General features: G+C 42.9%; 1 protein-coding gene across 4 annotated transcripts in view; it reads left to right on the top strand.

Moving 5' to 3' along the window:
- Nucleotides 1–18,364, top strand: part of ABAT (4-aminobutyrate aminotransferase) — a 150,834-nt gene extending 132,470 nt beyond the window's left edge. For all 4 annotated transcript variants that reach the window (XM_034783527.1, XM_034783530.1, XM_034783529.1 and 1 more), the window contains exons 9-16: nucleotides 718–780; nucleotides 3,505–3,568; nucleotides 4,402–4,550; nucleotides 7,862–7,999; nucleotides 9,553–9,720; nucleotides 11,647–11,793; nucleotides 14,194–14,305; nucleotides 15,864–18,364. In XM_034783527.1, coding sequence (XP_034639418.1) covers nucleotides 718–780; nucleotides 3,505–3,568; nucleotides 4,402–4,550; nucleotides 7,862–7,999; nucleotides 9,553–9,720; nucleotides 11,647–11,793; nucleotides 14,194–14,305; nucleotides 15,864–15,985 — 963 coding nt within the window. In that variant the 3' untranslated portion in view covers nucleotides 15,986–18,364. The remainder of the gene's footprint in view (nucleotides 1–717; nucleotides 781–3,504; nucleotides 3,569–4,401; nucleotides 4,551–7,861; nucleotides 8,000–9,552; nucleotides 9,721–11,646; nucleotides 11,794–14,193; nucleotides 14,306–15,863) is intronic.

The raw sequence follows: 18,364 nt of genomic DNA, 5'->3' as shown, positions 1-18,364 counted from the left end.
TCCATATGCTGTTATTGTTGCTTATATATTACAGTAGAGCCCAAAGGTCCCAGTTAGGATTCATGCCCCATTGTCCCTAGTGCTAACATAGATAAAGAGAGAGTCCCTGCTCTGTAGTGCTTACCATTTAAAAGAAGCTAATCTTTTTACTAATTTCCTAAGCCATTCTCTGCCCCCTCTAAATTCATCTAATAACAAAATAGGTAAGTCCCTTCATTCTCCTTTTGACTTTCAGAATGAGCATATAATGCCTCTAATGCTAGATCATCCCACACAACATGACACTCAAGAGAAACAATGTATGGAGCTCTTCAGAGGAAAAAGTTACTGTCCGCTTTAGACTAAACAAACTCATAATTAGCTTAAGGAGAGACAAACGGGCAATGAAGAGGGGTCGCACAGACAAACCCTGGAGCTTCCACTACATCTGAAATACTGAAAAGAGTTATTCTCTTTTTAAAAAGAGAGACATAAAAAGGATTTTCTGACTATTTTCTCATGCCCACTCCAGACAGACTTGTGCCTGTTAAGCTTTGGAGATTTTATGTAATTTGTGGCTTAAAAATCCATATATGGTTTCATCAAGTCTGTCATTTTACCTGCTGGTTAATCCTTCAGACACTTTATTACAGTAGGATTTTTCAGCAAGACTTCACCAGCAAATAATGAGAGAGTCATCTAGGACACCTCATAAAAACTTCTTCATTACTTTTGCAGAACAAAGAAAGGGGTAATAATAATGTCACAAAGGAAGAACTGGAGACATGCATGATTAACCAGGTAACTTTACTGTTCTGTTATCTTACCCAGATTGTTAGTTTTTGATTTGTTTACAGAAAAAAATCCAGGGCTTTCTAACATTGCAATGGATACTAGTACCTAAAAGCTTCAAGAATGGTCAATTATAACTCACTCCCAACCAAAATTCTAGGCCTGCTACTGGCATCCTGCTGCCTCCCGAGATAATAGTTGTGACTTGTGTTAAAACTGCCCTCTTTATGTGATACACCATCTGCTACAGAGACGTGCATGTGCTGAGAGAGACTGTGGGGAGCACTAATATACACAGATTTTATAAATAAAGATTAAGAACATTAACAGTCCTCTTAATTTTTTCCAAAACTGTGGTTTGATGACTTAAAATTAATCAAGAAGCTAGTTTGCAATGGAATAATCACATAATCACAAGGGAGCAAGAAATTAAGATGCAGCTGGAAAGCCTGTGAAGTGCCAATTCAGCTCTAACCCAGATTGTGTTGCTCTAGCCAGTCACAAACCTTAATACACAAGGTTACTAATGAAGTGGGAGAATGTGTTTAATTTGGGATACCTTCTAAGATGTGAGCATCTTGGAAATTACAGAATCTCTAACTCCATGGCCAGATCCTTGGCCCAGGGTACGTTCCTGTTGTGTTGCTTCAGTGGTGCAATGTTTTAAACTGTCTTGAAGAGGCTCCTGGAGATTCTTCTGCTGGAAGGGGAGCTGGGATGTGCTTTAAATTGCGCCAAAGCCAGGGTGAGAACTGGGTACTGGAGCACACTCTGTTTTTGCAATCTTGGAATGATAGAATGATCTCATAGGGACCATTCCAGCTGGCATGAGTTAAAGCTGCCCTATGACTGATCTGATTTATATCAGCAACCATAGGATTGAGGGAGGTGGTAAATGTGCTAGAAGTACTTTTATCCCGCCCACAGCTACATCTTGTGTGAGCTCACTTCAGTTTAGGATTAAACCCACATTGTGTTTGATCCAAGCATTTTTTTGCTGTTCCTAGGAAGGGTATCTTCTGCCTCTCCAAAGCTGCAAAGGGCCCACTGAGGTCACCAGTCTTGTGATATATAAGGGCCATCCTTTCATAGTGTGAAGTTAAGGCACTCCCTGCCTCTGTTCCCAGGGGTGTTGGGCCTGCTTTTCTCTCCAATGCTCCCCACCATGCAGTGGGATTGAATTATTAATGGCTAAAGAAAAACTGGTTGCATATTTTTAGGCCCCAAATCTAGGATTTGCATTTAACAGAAACAGACCTTACGAAGTTTTACAAAACATAATAGTAGAAGAGTTTCCATGAAATCCTAAAAGAAAAGAACAAATGCAGAAAGAAGAGGGGTTTGTTTAATTTTAATATTCACCTTTGGTGTTTGGAAACTAAATGTTGGCGACTTGGGAACCAGAGAGAAAGAGACTGATTAGCACAAGATATAAACCAAGAGCAGGAGTGGAGGCAGTTCTTTCACTTTTAAGATTAGATCACAAAGAAGGGGACTAGTCTCTTTAAAATAACCCAACAGTGTCCCTTTTAAAGTTCAGCTACTGTAAAGTTTCCATACGCTTTATATTAGTTTATTTTTCATTCAGCGTCCAATAAGTAAATCAAAATAGAGAGGTGTGTGGTGATCTGAGTGCAGCCCTGAGGACTCAGGTGTTCCTGTGTCTAATTGCCTCTTTGGACCCAATCCTGCAAACACCTACATACATGTGTCACGGAGTATTGGGGGACTCAGGGCCCTGCACCCCCGGCTTCCTGCGATTCACCATGACTCTCAGCCAGCCAGTAAAGCAGAAGGTTTATTTGGATGACAGGAATACAGTCCAAGACAGGTCTTGCAGGCACAGACAACAGGGCCCCCCTCAGTTAGGTCCAGCTTGGGGTCCCAGGGCATGCCAGCCCACCCCCCTTGGGGGGTCAGAGCCATCTCTGCCTCCCAGCCATCTCTCCAGCCTGCTTCCAGCACTCTGCTTTCAGCGACCCCTCCCACAGCCTTTGTTCAGTTTCCCGGGCCCCGGAGTCACCTGATCTCCAACCCCCTCCTGGGTTCTCATGTTACAAGCTCAGGTATGTTCCCTCGGGCCGACTCCCATCCTCCGATGCAGACCATCCTAGTCACACTCCCCTGTCAGCATTCCCACACCCCAGCAAGAACAGTCCCAGTTCGTCACAACATGCTTACGCTTATAAGTATTGAAGTCATTGATCCATGTGTTGGGCACTAATTCCCTTGTAACCTTTGGCAATTTACCATCTGTCTTGATTTCTAAAAAATTGGGCTGATTGATCCCCCCCTGTTCTCCCCCCTCCCCCACGGTGTGTTGGGAGGATTAAATAGTTAGTATTTGCAAAGCAATCTGAAGATGGAATGCTAAATTGGCCGATATTTGTCTTTAATATTCATGGTATTTACAGGAGGTCAGATAATTTTAAAGGGATGAAGAATATTTCTTGGCAAAGAAATGTGTGAATATACTTTACTGAACTTGCTGCCTGAAGAGTAAAACTTGTTTGCATTTTAGTTGAGGCAACAGCCAAAAGTAGCAAAAATCTTGCTGTCTTTCCTAATGCTCTGATGGACATATTCTTGACTGGCAATTTGATTACAAGTAGAATGTTTGTGTGTTCTTCAGTCCAGTTATGTAATCCTGTTTATGATTCCATTCCAATAAGCTACACTGCCACCTTCCTGTTGTTCGAATAGTTCATTGACATATCCTGTATTTTATTTCAGTCTCCAGGGTGCCCTGACTATAGTATTCTGTCCTTTATGGGTGGATTCCATGGAAGAACCATGGGTAAGAAAAACATTCCCAGTAACCTATATATTTTTGCCCTCGTCCTTTCTCGGATGATATTGGACACAGCAGTGCATATTTATCTCCTTGTATTTATATATTTTAAATGAAAGATTCTTTTGCAATGAATTGGTGATAGAAATACTATCAGTAAAAAAAACCATAGATTTATTAAAATATTTGGAACCTAAATCTGATGCTAATGGAATTTGTTAGAAATGTACTAAAACAGCATTTTATTTCAACTGGAGGTGTGGTTAACTGTGGATTTTCACCTTCGGGAGATGGCCCAATTTCATTCTAGGCCCATAGTTTTGCCATCCACACTATTAAAAATCTACCGTTTTGGGGGGAACCTGTTTTTTTTACAGGATATTGTCTGATACCATTTGGTCCTGCCAGTGCAGAAGAGAGAGTTTCATATTTTAAACATGTTACCTAACTGTGCTACTGCTTTGAACTTTGCAGGGCTGTAGCTTGATTTAGAACGTGGTTTGGTCTTATCAATACTGTGAAGATGAAACCCAGATTTAACTGTAGTGGCCATTCCCATCCTGTAACCAGATTCTCCTAGCTTTTTTAAAATTACATTTTAAATAGTATAGATGCCATCCAACTCTTCAGAATGATGCTCCGCCTAATAGAAATCCCCAAACCCAATCAATCAGTACTCCAGAATAATCAAATATAAATTAATCTGAACACTGCAGTTAAAACGGAATCATCCAGTTCTTTCCAGTAGCCCAGTAGAAGACAATTTCTCACCTCTCAGAATGTTTCTTTCCTTATTTCTAGTGAGATTTTGTTTCAATTTTTGTTTTTCTGTTTTTTAGGTTGCTTAGCTACAACTCACTCTAAAGCAATTTACAAATTAGACATTCCATCATTTGACTGGCCGATTGCTCCATTCCCAAGACTAAAATACCCCCTGGAAGAGTTTGTGAAAGAGAATCAACAGGAAGAAGCCCGCTGTTTAGAAGAGGTGAGTACTTCTCTGTCTGCATTCTGTTTTCATTTTGAAATAATGAAGTTAGTGGGATTAACTGCTGTTAACTTGGAAGAAAATGTTCAGGAATTGGAACGGCCTTGGATGAAAGCAGTACTCCCTAAGCTGTTACAGTTAATAGCCTGCCTCCGCTGCCATTTAAAAAGAACGGTCTACTATGAAATTATGAATGGTCTGCAGAAATTTGCCCCAGAGTGAAATTTCGCATACAAGGAAAGGTTTGTTTAAAAACATCTGAATTAATTTTCTCTCCCAAATTTGGGAGAGGGGAAATGTGCACAAGGGTGAGCCTCAGTGTGCTGAGTCCTCTGAAAAGCAACTCTGTAAAAGTGACATGGACTTTCCTGCTTTCCTATGTAAAATTTCTGGATTCAGGCTCTGATCCTATAACCAGCTCCATGAAGTTATATGCCGGTGTGGCTCCCCAGTGAAGCCAATGAGGTCTGCCTATGCAGGTATAGTGGGGTCCTATGCAGAGCCAGTTGCAGGATTGAGGCTTCATTTCCAAATTAAATCTGGAAAGCAAGCTTTGTTCCATTCTGCCTTTTACATCATCGCTAAGGCTACATTTTAGTCACGGCTATTTTTAGTAAAAGTCACAGATCGGTCATGGGCAGTAAACAAAAATTCACAGCCCGTGACTGTCCATGACTTTTACTATATACCCCTGACTAAAACTTTGGGGGCGGGGGTGGCTTGAGGGGGACGGCCCGTGGGGTTGCTCGGAGGAGGTGGGGTTGATGAGGCTGGTGCTTGCTCCCTACCTAGCTCCTGAGCTCCACATGCTCCTCGTATCCGCCCCAAAACCCAGTTCTGCAGCTCCCATTAGCTGGGAATCGTGGCCAATGGGAGCTGAGGGGGCGGTGCCTGCCCGCATAGGCAGCCCGTGGAGCTAGGAGCTGAGGGAGGGGAGATCCTGTAGCCCTTCCAGGGAACCCGCCTTGGGTAAACACTGCCCCGTCTCCCCATACCCAAACTCCTGCTGCTGGAGGGGCGGGGCAGGGGCAGGGGAGGCAAAACTGGCCCAAAGGCTGCCCGAGCTGCTCAGGTGGCCACCGGGCCAGGCACACCAGCCACTGCAGCAGTCATGGAGGTCACGGAAAGTCATGGAATCCGTGACCTCTGTGACAAACACGGAGCCTTAATCAGCACTAATAGCAATCCTGCAGTCAGAATATAGCTGATATTTCTGTTGAAGCATAATGCAGAATAGAGTCCGGGTTGCTGTGCTAAGATAAGTAAATGCTTGTTTTATTAGTAGAAATGACTCAGGGCAGACACATGTTGAGTAAAAAGGTGTATGGTTTTTTTTCATAGCCACTTTTCAGCATGATCTTAACAAAGCTTAAATATTCCCCTTTCATGACTCCCAGTATTCTGGCCAACTCTTCCTGATCATTAGATATTTGTGCTTCAGGAAGAGTTTTATCCTCCTTATAAACCACCTTCTTTCCTCTGCACAATCCTGCATCAAAGCTATGCAGAACATGGTAGGTTTCTGTGTTATTTCTATGAATATTATATCTTGCCCATTTTAGATGCTCAGTGTTATTCTGTATAACTGCATGTGAGTAAAGCAGAGGAGGTTGTTATGGGGAAAACAAACAGGAAATAAAACAATGACAGATAAGGTATTTTTGCCGAGAATACCGAGGGTCCTCAACAGAACAGTGGAGGAGCTATTAATTGGGAAATGTGCCCTTGCATGGCACCAATCAGGCTAGCTAGTTTATTTTTCCAAGACCCAAACATAGGATCAAAAGGATACTAAATCCTTAAAGTCCTCTGTCTAGAGAGGAAAAGGGGTGAGCAGGCAGGAGCAGCTGGACGTAAGGCTCTGACAGAGATACTGAGGATATGTCTACACTGCAATTAAAAACCCGCAGCTGCCCCATGCTAGCTGACTCGGGCTTAAACTAAGGGGCTATTTAATTGCAGTGTAGAGGTTCAGGCTTGGGCTGGAGCTTGGGCTCTTGGACCCTGCAAGGTGGGAGGGTCCCAGAGTTCAGGGTGCAGCCTGAGCCCAAACATCTGCATTGCAATTAAACAGCCCTTTAGTCCGAGCCACACGAGCCAGAGTCAGCTGGTATGGGCCAGCTGTGGGGTTTTAATTGCAGTGTGGACATACCCTGAGAGTATGCTGCATGGGCTGTCTCTCCCAGCCCAAGAGTAGGAATGTCTCGGCTGATTGGAACTTATCCATAACTTGCAAGGAGAAAATGAAGTTTAAATAAGGTTCCTGCATGTCAGCCTTATTTGTTATTTTAACCCATTTCTCTGACTACTCTGTTCTTGCTGACTAATAAGTAGTACTTTGTTTTGAAAAGGCTGACCTGTGTTGCTGCATACAGTTTGTGGTTACAGAACTTCCAAGAGAGAATACTCCTGCAAGGAGCCAAGCCAAATTGGCCCTGATAAAGAAGCCATGGTGGGAAACGGGTGCCACAGCTGAGGTACACCCAGTCTGAGGCTATGTCTACACTACTGCGGTAAGTCGACCTATGCTACGCAACTCCAGCTACGTGAATAACATAGCTGGAGTCAACGTACTTTAGGTCGAGTTACCGCAGGGTCTACACCGCAGGGGGTTGGCGGGAGAAAATCTCCTGTCGACTTACCTTACTCTTCTCATCAGGGGTAGAGTACAGGGGTCGACTGGAGAGCGATCTGCAGTCGATTTGGTGGGTCTTTACTAGACCCGCTAAATCGACTGCCAGTGGATCTATCTCAGAGCATCAATCCCTGCTGTAGTGTAGACCTGCCCTGAGAGTGGCAGTGAAGTGGAGGCCCCAAGCCCATCACCTTGAAGCATGCCCTCACAAGAGACTGCAGAGGATTACAAGGCATAGCAGCTCTGTGATCTCAGACAGAACAATGATGAATTTGACACCTCATAACTATTTATACTTCAACAGGTTTGGATGTCCTAAATGAAGCACTATCACTCCACAGCAGGATCATTCAAATAAAAGTGGTGTCCATTATTTCCCTGAGTTTTGCTACAGCTTTCAAACAAGCATTATTGTAAATTAATGTGAGCTGTGTTAAAATGGTTTAAAATTATAGCACTTTAACATAATTAAAATTAAGAAGTAGGTAACCATCCTAATTTCTGCAGCAACCACATGTTAATTTTTTCATCTTAATGTTTGTGGGTTTTGATACCACCAATGCTCTTTGCACCAAAGAAGTCCAGCTTCTGGTGCCCGGAAGGACTAGTTTTTCCTGAGAGGAAACTTGCCATTATGTCTTGGGAGGAAAATGTAATATTCATGTTTGATATACAGGTGGAAGATCTGATTGTAAAGTACAGGAAAAAGAAGAGGATTGTTACTGGAATAATCATTGAACCAATTCAGTCAGAAGGGGGAGACAATCATGCTTCAGATGACTTCTTCAGGAAGCTACGGGACATTACCAGAAAGGTAAATCAAACATTTAGAGGTCCACTAACTGGTTAGTTGAGTCTGCAAGACTTCATTCCTGCTTCTCAAGTTAACTGGTTTCTCCAGACCATTTCAATGGGTTTCCCATACTCCCCTTCTGAAGACTAACATAAGAGTCCAAACATCCTGGAAGACCTCTAAAATGGCACTGGTGGCAATGATGCATATGTGCTCATACCCAACAGTGCCTCTTCACCAGCACAGTAACACCTCCGGTTCCATTTGAAGTGTTCTCAGAGAGTTAGCAGTGACTTGTTCTGTTGAATAAATTCCCCCACTCTCAAGGGAGACCAAGGGATTGGTCCAGTCTGATAAATCGTGGTTCCACATCAGTGTCCTTAAGCTATAAAGCTAACTTCCATAGAGAGGCTCATGCAATTCCAGGAACAGTAGTTGGGATGGTGAAGAAGTATTTTTCTTTCTGGAACATTTGCACTTGCAAATATAGACCCAGCAACAGTAAAAGCAGAAGTTGAATCCAGATGTAAGTTCAGATGTTCCAGTAAATGACAAAAATGGACAAGATGTCTTATGACATTTGGAATATCATAGGAACCATTTAAAAGTGGAGATGAGACCAACCTTTCACTTTCTTCTTGTAAATGTTCCGGGCGAGAAACCTGAATGCGTGTTCATGGAAAAACATGTTAATGACATTTGAGTAACCCTGTTCTGTAGGATGAAGCAGCATCATTTCCCTTTGTTAACAAGTGCTCTCACTGTCCACTCATTTTTCTCAGTGTGGCATCATTTGAGCAGTTTAGATTAGATGGGCAAGTATGAGGCTAAGTCGAGCAGTTTTTGTCTTGCCCAAACTGAGGATGTGCCAATGTTGTAACAATACTGTGTTGAGAACACTTAGTAATCTGTTTTAATGTGATTTTTCAAAATCTCCTTGCCCGCACAGGATCAGTGGAGTAGTCCATTGCAAGTAACATGTTTTTGTTTTGTTTTTTTTAAAAAGGGCTGGAATTTTCAGCTAGTCAGGGTGACCTGATTGGCTGACCATTCCAAAGTGCTTTACGCTACAGAACAGATGTGCTGGGATGTTGTCTGTGTCTATTGAACGTGACTGGCCCCCAGTGTTGTAGGTGGAAACTTTCAAAAGTACAAATGGAAGTTAGGCTCTAAACTCCCATTGACTTTCATTGGGAGTTTAAAGTCTAACTGCTTTTTGAACTTCTTAAAATTGCTTCCTTAACGTTTTCTAATATCCCTTATAAATGTTTTGATACAGTCTATCTAAAACATGGTTCTTTTCCCTGTTGTCCTCACAAGCTTGTATAGAAACCAGATTATTGTGTACCTTCCTAAAAAATAGCTGAATTTCTTTTGAAGCTGTAGTCACAAAGACCTAAAAGATAAAATATTTTACAGACTGACGTGAGAGAGGTGTTCAAAACAGTTCTCCTGACATATTGTTCTGTGCACTATTCTTTAACTCTTAGTATTTATGTATTTAGTAAGAGAGGTGAATATTTGTTTTGGAAACATGGATTCAAGTTCCCTGATCTTTCAATCTCTCTGAACAGCATGGCTGTGCATTTCTGGTGGACGAGGTGCAGACAGGAGGCGGCTGCACTGGGAAGTTTTGGGCCCATGAACACTGGGGCCTAGATGACCCAGCCGATGTGGTAACATTTAGTAAGAAGATGATGACAGGAGGATTTTTTCACAAGGAGGAGTTCAGGCCCAATGGTGTAAGTGTTTTAGTGTACCTTGGATTCTGTAGTCCTAAGTGTTAATGAGTGAAGGAAGATGGTCCATTTCTGGGAGTGATTCTAAAATATGCTGAACCTTGGGACATGCTTCTGTCATCAAATGCCTGGTGAATAGTATTGCTGCATCTATAGTAAACTCAGCTGTCCTGCAACTGAGTTCATCTGATATGTGGCAATGCACATGGCTTATTTGAGTACGATGGAGCTATTATTTGACACACACATTCTGTATACAGTAACTCCTCACTTAACGTTGTAGTTATGTTACTGAAAAATGTGACTTTAAGTGAAATTATGTTAAGCGAATCCAATTTCCCCATAAGAATGAATGTAAATGGGGGGGTTAGGTTCCAGGGAAATTTTTTTTTGCCATATAGTACATTACAGTTCAGTACTATAGTTGGGAGGTGCCCCCGCCTTTCCCCACACAGGCACAGCCCACTGGCACTGGAGACAATGAGGCAGGCAAGGAGGCTGAAGGTGCGGTAGGCTAGGAGAAGCACGTTGCACAGCAGCAGCGGCAGCTTCCCCTACTCTGCAAGCACCAGGGGTGGGGGGCTCAACCCTCAGCCTGCCCACGCCACCCCTTCACCCAAGCCTCCACCCGTAACTCGCCTTTTCTCCCCCCCCCTTTACTCCACGCACCGCAACCTCGCTCCTCCCCACTCCCTCCCCTGCCTCCTGCCCGCTGCAATCAGCTGGCTTGCAGCGTTCAGGAGGGAGGGGGGAGGAGCGAGGACATGGCACGCAGGCTCCCCCTACCTCCTGAATACCGCAAGCCAGCTGATTGCCGCAGGCAGGAGGCAGGGGAGGGAGGAATGAGGGCATGGCACACAGGCTCCCCCTCTCTTCTGCCTGCGGCAATCAGCTGATTTGCAACGTTCAGGAGGGAGGACTCGGTGCGCAGCCTCCCCCTCCCTCCTTTGTCTCCTGCCCATGGCAATCAGCTGGCTTGCGGCATTCGGGAAGCGGGGGAGGAAGGAGGAACCTGCGCACTGAGTCCTCGCTCCTCCCCTCTCTCTCCTGAACACCACAAGCCAGCTGATTGCCGCAGGCAGGAGGCGGGAGGAGGAGGGGGAAGGCACTGATCCGCGGGGTTGGTGGGCAGGAGGCACTGTGTGGGGGCGTAGGGGAGCTGATGGGGGGGCTGCCAGCTGTGGACAAAGAAGGCAGCCAAACAATGTTATAGTGAAGCATTGCACAACTTTAAATGGACCAGGGATGCAAGATCAAAACAACATTAAGTGAGAGGACGTTAAGTGGGGAGTTACTGTAGTTTCACAGGCACAGATAGTGGGCCTAGTTCTCCATGCCCTTACACTAGTTTAACTACAATAAAGTTCTGCTTCAGTGGACTTACGCTCTTATAAAACTGGTGTCAGGGAGTGGAGAATCAGGTCCGGTATTTCTAATATGCTTTATTTTCAGCACCAAATGTGAGTAAGAATTGATCCTGTACTTTTGGGAGCTATATCTCTTTTCTTCAAGATCTGCAGATTCTTTTATTCAGAATTTTTTTAAGACAATTAGCAATCTGTGCATAGTTATAAACTTAACATGTGGAAACTGAGCCAATGGGACAACAGTGGAAACATTGAGGCAAAACCACACCATGCTAACTGCTGGCCTCAATTACACAAACATTCATTTCAGTGAGGTCACAAAGGACAGGGTGCCATTCTCAGCGCAGAGTGGCTTCTCCCTAGTTCTTCCTAAATGCTGTGGATCTGCTCTTCTGGGCAGGCTTTCTGTTCCTACAGCACAGAAGAGGCGCCTAGTGTTCATTTCTGGTGCCCCAGAAATTTGTTGATATCCATGTGCTCACTTTCCTTTGTGTAGAGCATTGCTTTGATTCAAATTGCCTCTCACCATCTTCCACAATTTTTTTCCCCCCTCTCCTTCCAGCCATATCGGATTTTTAACACCTGGCTTGGAGATCCCTCCAAGAACCTCATGCTTGCTGAAGTCATTAACGTTATTAAGAGGGAAGACCTTCTAAACAATGCAACCCATGCAGGGAAAGCTCTACTAGCCGGGCTGTTGGACTTACAGGTGACTTACAGGGTTCAGGAGGGGATTCCGATCTGGGGCAGAGGGTTCAGGATGCAGGCTCCAGCCAGGCTGTATTTACCAAAGGCGGCTCCCAGTTGGCAGCACAGCAAGGCTAAGGCAGGCGGAGGCCTGGCCAAGTGGCTCTGAACGCTGCACGTGCCCAAAGGTGCTGCCTCTACATCTCCCATTGGCCACAGTTCCCAGCCAATGGGAGCTGCAGAGCCAGTGCTGAGAGCAGGGGAAACATGCAGCGTTTCCCTGATGGCCCCTGTGCCTAAGGGCTGGACATGCCGGCTGCTTCTGGGAGCTACGCGGAGCTGACTGGACTTTTAACGGCCTGGCAATCCTAGCTTCCTGGTGAGCCAGCACTCGCGGCTCCAGCCCCACCGGGGAGGTGTGGGGGCGCTGAAGCTTGTGGCTTCTAGCCCAGGGCATATAGACTTGCTGCAGGCCGGATCCAGGCCACGGGCAGTAGGTTCCCCACCCCTGGACTAGATGATCACAATAGTCCCTTCTGGCCTTAAAGTCTATGAGTCTACTATGTGGTGTACAGTCAGTTTACACAGGTTTAATTGTCCTAGTTTTATTGTTTTAAGGTTAAGTATCTCCTTGTACTACAGAAGTCCCACTTGTCTTCTAGACAAGAAAATGAAGAGATGGTGGGCCTTTTCCATCGCAAGTATTAGAGTTTTTATCGACTGAGGTCTCTATCGCACTGCTCAACATAGAGTCTGAGCCCCATTGTGATCACCTGCAGACTGCCTCATACATACAATCCTGGTGCATTCACTGAAGTTGTTTTTAATACAAATAAAATCTGGGCTTACTGATGCCTTTACAATAATCAGGGCAATCTGTACTAGCACAAAAGGTTTTTGAATGGGTATTTATTGTTAGATACTAAGCTAATGCTAGAAGTACTTTTGAACTGAAAATCTATTGGCACTTAGAAGCTGTGTGACTAAGATAGGGGAAGTGTTTGTCCAATCTGTGAATAGTAGGTGGGCAGAGAGGAGCACAGTCAGCACATTTGTTTGCAAATAGTTAACGCTGTTCTCCCTCAGGATCTACTCATTAATGATCCTGCCTAAGCAGACAGGGAGAAGTGACAATGTGGTTTGTTTTTCTTTGAGTTTTATGGGGCAAATTAAAATTGTTTACTCTTAACTTCAGTTTGCAGAATTTGTGTCCTGAAGCTGAGTTATGATGGGTTCAGCCTGTGGACATGACAGATCTCCCTGCCTCGGCTTCTGTACTAAACTATTGATCATGGGTTGTTGTGGGGTTTTTTTTGTTTTTTTTTTAATTAAAAGCAATCCTATAGAATATACCAGACATTAGTTCAATGTGCTGCACAGAGACAGTCATACATAAGGCCATCTCCTCAAAGTGTGGTGCATATAAAATATAATGGATTCAAACAAGAACTGGATAAGTTCATGGAGGATGACTATTAGTCACGATGGTCAGGGATGCAACTCTGTGCTCAGAGCAACCGTAAACCTCTGACTACCACAACCCGGAGAGGAAGATGGGGTGGATCATTCCAAAATTGCCCTGTTCTGTACACTCCCCCTGAAGCTCTATTGGGCCGCTGTTGGAGACAGGATATGGGCAAGATGGACCATGATCTGACACAGTATGGCAGTTCTTATGCTCTTATATTGGGAAATGAGATTTTTCTTCCTATACAGAAATTCCCGCTGTTGCCCTTTTTCATTTTTCTCTTTTCATTAAAAAAGGCTATGTCCCAACCACACAGCAGTGCATGCTTCCTTGGGGAATAAAGAGCTAAACTCTTACTAGTCTCACTTAGAAAACAAAGTTATCACTTCACTAGAAATAAGCATCATATAGGCCAAGGGGTTGAATATACCTACTGTGCATATGTATTTTTAGCAACTGAATATATTTGTGTCTAGCAAAACTTGCAGCATATTGCAACATGAAGATAAGCTGGTTTCTAGCACCATTCAATAAGCGGTTTGGGCTCAGATTTGCCTTGGCAGTATCCTAAATGTATAGAATGGGTGCATTTTAAAAATCCAAGTAAATATTGCCTATTGATCCTGTTCTGTGGTGTAAACTCTGTCAGACTCCTTTACATCCTTATGAGAGAGAGAAAACACACATTTCTACCAGCCATAGACATCAATCTTCTGATTACTAAACTCTCCAGCAGCACCAGGCAGTTATTGCAGCTGGGTAAATAGGTCATAGGGCCCTATGTCAGAAATTAAAACTGTGTAATATTTCCATGTCTGCAGAAACTAAGAAGGCAAAGTTTCCAGTTTGTAGAATGCCAAGGGGCACAGCTCACCAGTAAAATGCCCTGGAGTCTCTGCTGGAAAGGTCTGACAGCAGATATAAGAGTAATGTTCCCATAACTCTTTATTCTAGGCTCGTTACCCACATCTCATCAGCAGAGCGAGAGGACGAGGGACATTCTGTTCGTTTGATACTCCAGATGATACAACTAGGAACAAGCTAATTGCAATAGCCAGAAACAAAGGTATGATAAAGTCTGTCCGCATGTCCGCTTTCAGTATCACATCCCCTGCATTTGATTTTTCTCCTGTGGCGTATGAATGAAAAGTTCCAGAAAATTGTTTTCCCTGGCTTTGGAAATAACATACTATTTCTGTAAGCACGATGCCAAAGCCTCAAGTTGTTTTCACATTCAGGATGTACAACAACAGAAATGTTCCCCTTATGTTCTACGTACAGCCTAATATCACTTCAGTGGAGATTTTAATTTTTATATTAAAATAGAGGCTAGTTCTACCAAGGCTGTTTTTTGTTAGTGAATACATTTACACCACCACGCTAATTTATCATGTATTTATAAGTAATATTTTATAATGCCATTTATAATTTGAATTTTTTAATTAGAAAATGAGATCTTTTTTCTATAACAGTAGAATGTTCTAGTTAGGCTGGTAATACGCTAAATGTATTTATGTATCGAAAACCACATAATCACGTGTGTGTGTGTGTGTGTATCCCTATATAATCCACTGTTCTTGCGTCGTAGCTTACAATAATTTATAGTTTATAGAACAGTCTAGGGTTGCCAGCTGGATGAATTCCTGGAGGTTTCATCACATGACATGATCTTTAATTAAAGATTAATCTTTAGGTCCTGGAGACTCCAGAACAATCCTGGAGGGTTGGCAACCATATCCCTGTCACACAGTCCCTCCTTCCCCCACCTTCAGTTGAAAATCGGCTGGCAATCTCATAGGATGCCCATGGAACAATGAGTTTGAGAAACCTACATCATGTTACACTGTACCTGTCCCATGAGGTATTGCAAAGCCTTCCCAAAGCATCCTGTGGCCAGTTTCACAGTGGGATAGCTATCCATAATGCACAGCTCTCTGTGTCAATGCAAGAGTTGCTAGTGTAGAAGCACTCGGCCGACACAAGGAGCATAGTGTCGAAGTGCAATAGCGGTTTAATTAAAGCGGTTTAGTTAAGGTGGCATAACTCTGTAGTGTAGACATGGCCAGCTGAGCAACAGAGATTTCAACAGTACTGCAGCCTTTGATTGGGAGAACGGATAGATTGTTTCAGAATCAGGAGAACGCTTCACATTTTTTTAAAAAACTTAACAGGGATTAAATGATTGGCCAGTCCCTTTGGACAGTTACCCTAAAACGTCACAACAAAGATGAAAACTAGCAAACATCTTGTTCTGTGATGTAGGCCGTGACTGTGTTAAGAGTATTAATGATCGTTTTCAGTCGTTGTCACTGCCTGAGCATCACTCTCTTTGTGATACTATTTGGCCTCCCTTGTCACGGCTAGGACTACTTCCAACATTTCAAACATCTGGTGAACAGCATCAAACAGCTACCATGCTGCTTATGTTTGTTGTTGTGTCAGGTGATCAGCTCCAGGCCCCGCTGCACCACTGAAACCCCATTTATGGCTTTACATGGGTCTGCAGTGCTGTGGAGAAGCTTGTACTGGCCCTCCACACTGCGGTGAACTTCATCCTGAGAGAATGGTATGTGTTGTGTATCCTACAAAGAGGGAAGTCACTAAGGTACGTCTTATTGCCTTAGGTGTTGTGCTGGGAGGCAGTGGCGACAGATCGATCCGTTTCCGCCCAACTCTGATCTTCAAGGATCACCATGCGCACCTCTTTCTGAACATCTTCAGTGACATCTTAGCAGACTTCAAGTAAACACACATTTTCCTTGCACTGAACAGTCCTGTCCTGTCCTGTCCTCTAAGATTATGAAATTAGTTTACTTAATTGATATATATTTTCACTTACAGGACAAAATGTGAATTCATAAAATGAAGCTGTTGTTTTTTTCCCATGCTTACCAGCAAGTCAGGCTGCTTTAAACTGAAACTCTGGACGCACATGGAGCTTTGGAGTTTCACAGACCCCCAGCAAGTGCATCCAAATGCCTGTGCTCTGAGCAGTATGTTTGCAAGGGATATTGCACTTGTTGAGTGCTAGATTGCACTCCATTTTCAGCCTTGGGTCAGAGCAGGAAACAAGGAATAACCCTACAGACGCACTGCCTTGCATATTTGATTATTTAAACATAACACAATAATATCTATATTTTCATAGGTAAATGCTGTAACTTTCCATTTTCCACTTTGTGTCCAGACGAAGCAGCAGGTCTTGTGAGTGTGGGGTAGAAGCTTAGGAGATGTGTCTGCCAAGCAGAAAGTGCCATTGTCTGACAGAGACTGGGAGGAAAGAACAGATGTTTCAAAGTAAGCTCTGCTTTCCAGCACTGCCAAGTACGGTATTTCAGAGAATCACTTCCAGCTGTGTTCCCATAAATACTAACACACAATCTGCCATTCCAGACTGGGCCAAGGGACCATCAGATCTGCTATCCTGCCTTTGGCCTATACCTAGTTCTTCAGAGGCACTGATGCATCTGGCCAGTTGAGCAGTACATGGAAGTGATGGGGGGAATAATTCCTTTCTGGCCCGTGATTAGTTATTCCTAATGTAAACAGTCAGCCTTGTGCACACAAACCTGTACCCAAAGGTTTCTGAATTGCTGAAACTTAGGAAATAAAATGAAGCATGTACTGCCGCCTTATTTTAGCAATCTAAAATGTGTTGGGCTACAGGATTATTTAACTGGCTTGCCCATAATATGCAGCCATTGATTTAGCAAAATTTCTAAGCAAATATTCAAGATACTTTGCAAAACCACAGATGCATTGTTTTGTACCGAGCCATTACTTGACATCAGATCTGTTGTGATGGAGTCCTTACTAAGTGCACAGTTCTAATGCAAAATAGTTCTATTGTTTTCGTATATTTCTTCTCTCACACTTGAGGGGGTCCTTTAGAAAATCACAGGATCTATAAATGTCAGTGGTCTGTTAATCTGTTCACTTTCAGACAGTTGTTTTGGGGTAGCTCCTTTATATATGTCTTTCCTCGATCTAGTAGAAAGGACATTTTCATTAAGCTGATGTGCTGAGCTAATACTGTTATGTATTCCCTTTCTCTTCACTAGTGAACGTTTGAATTTTGACTGAATGATGACTGAACGTTATTCAGGGTGAAAAATATTTTGAACTGATTTGTGAATTTTTCATGTCCTGAAACAATAGATAAGTATTACAGATTAAACTATTAAGCTCCCAGTGGCCAGTAGGTTCTACAGTGCAATTCAGTAGAAGCACTTAAATATTTAGGTTGAGACCTGCACATAGGCGATTTAGACATACGTTCTGATAAGTTCAGTGAAAGATGTGTCTAAGTCTTCTGGTCTGCTTTGAAAATATTTCTGCCTAACAAGTAACTTTCATAATTACTGGCAACTAGCAACCAAGGAAATTCACTTCAGCTGATTTAAAAATAAGCAGGTTCATGTAAGCCTGTCTGTGCTACACACTGTTCTAGAACTTGTTGGTCAGAATTTTCATAGTGTAGACAGGGCTTTTGACTGTAAGTTTTCTGATGATTATCTGTAAAAGTTCATAGTTAGGGAAATAGCCAGCAAAAGTCAGGGTAAAACTTGGAATTGTATGTAGATTACAAAAGACTTGATGGAGGGTTAGTGAATAACTGTACAGTGAAACCTCATTGTCATCACAGTCCTAGTAGGTATAAAGCTATCAAGAAGAAAGTCAAACTAAGAAATTCCTCATTTGACAACATTTTGGGAATTAGTTCATTCAACATATCAGTGCAGTAGATTTTAGTAAATGTCTCTAGCAAGTCTTGTACTTCTACAGAATCAAAGGTCCAGTAATGAAGTCTTATCACATCCTCACTTTTATTATAAATACTCTAGGTGTTTTTAATAACTTTTACTGACACTCAGTAACTGTGTAAAATTGTGCACAATGTATGTTGATCAGATTATGTTAGAAAACAAACTCAGAGAGCACTGCAGCCTAAGCATAATAAAGTAATATTGTTTACAGCATATTGTGGACAGTGCCAAATAAATGTTTAAACAAAAATACCTAACTGCACTTCATGATGTAACTGGTGGTAATGTACACGAATCCATGAAATAAATAAGTTTTTCCTGTGTAATCAGTATTCTTAAATAAAATATTTATAATTGAA

Source organism: Trachemys scripta, chromosome 10 (genome assembly GCF_013100865.1).
Source record: "Trachemys scripta elegans isolate TJP31775 chromosome 10, CAS_Tse_1.0, whole genome shotgun sequence".
NCBI lineage: Eukaryota > Metazoa > Chordata > Testudines > Emydidae > Trachemys > Trachemys scripta.
The sequence above is the reverse complement of the archived record's forward strand: the minus strand, read 5'-3'. Positions and strand labels throughout refer to the sequence as shown.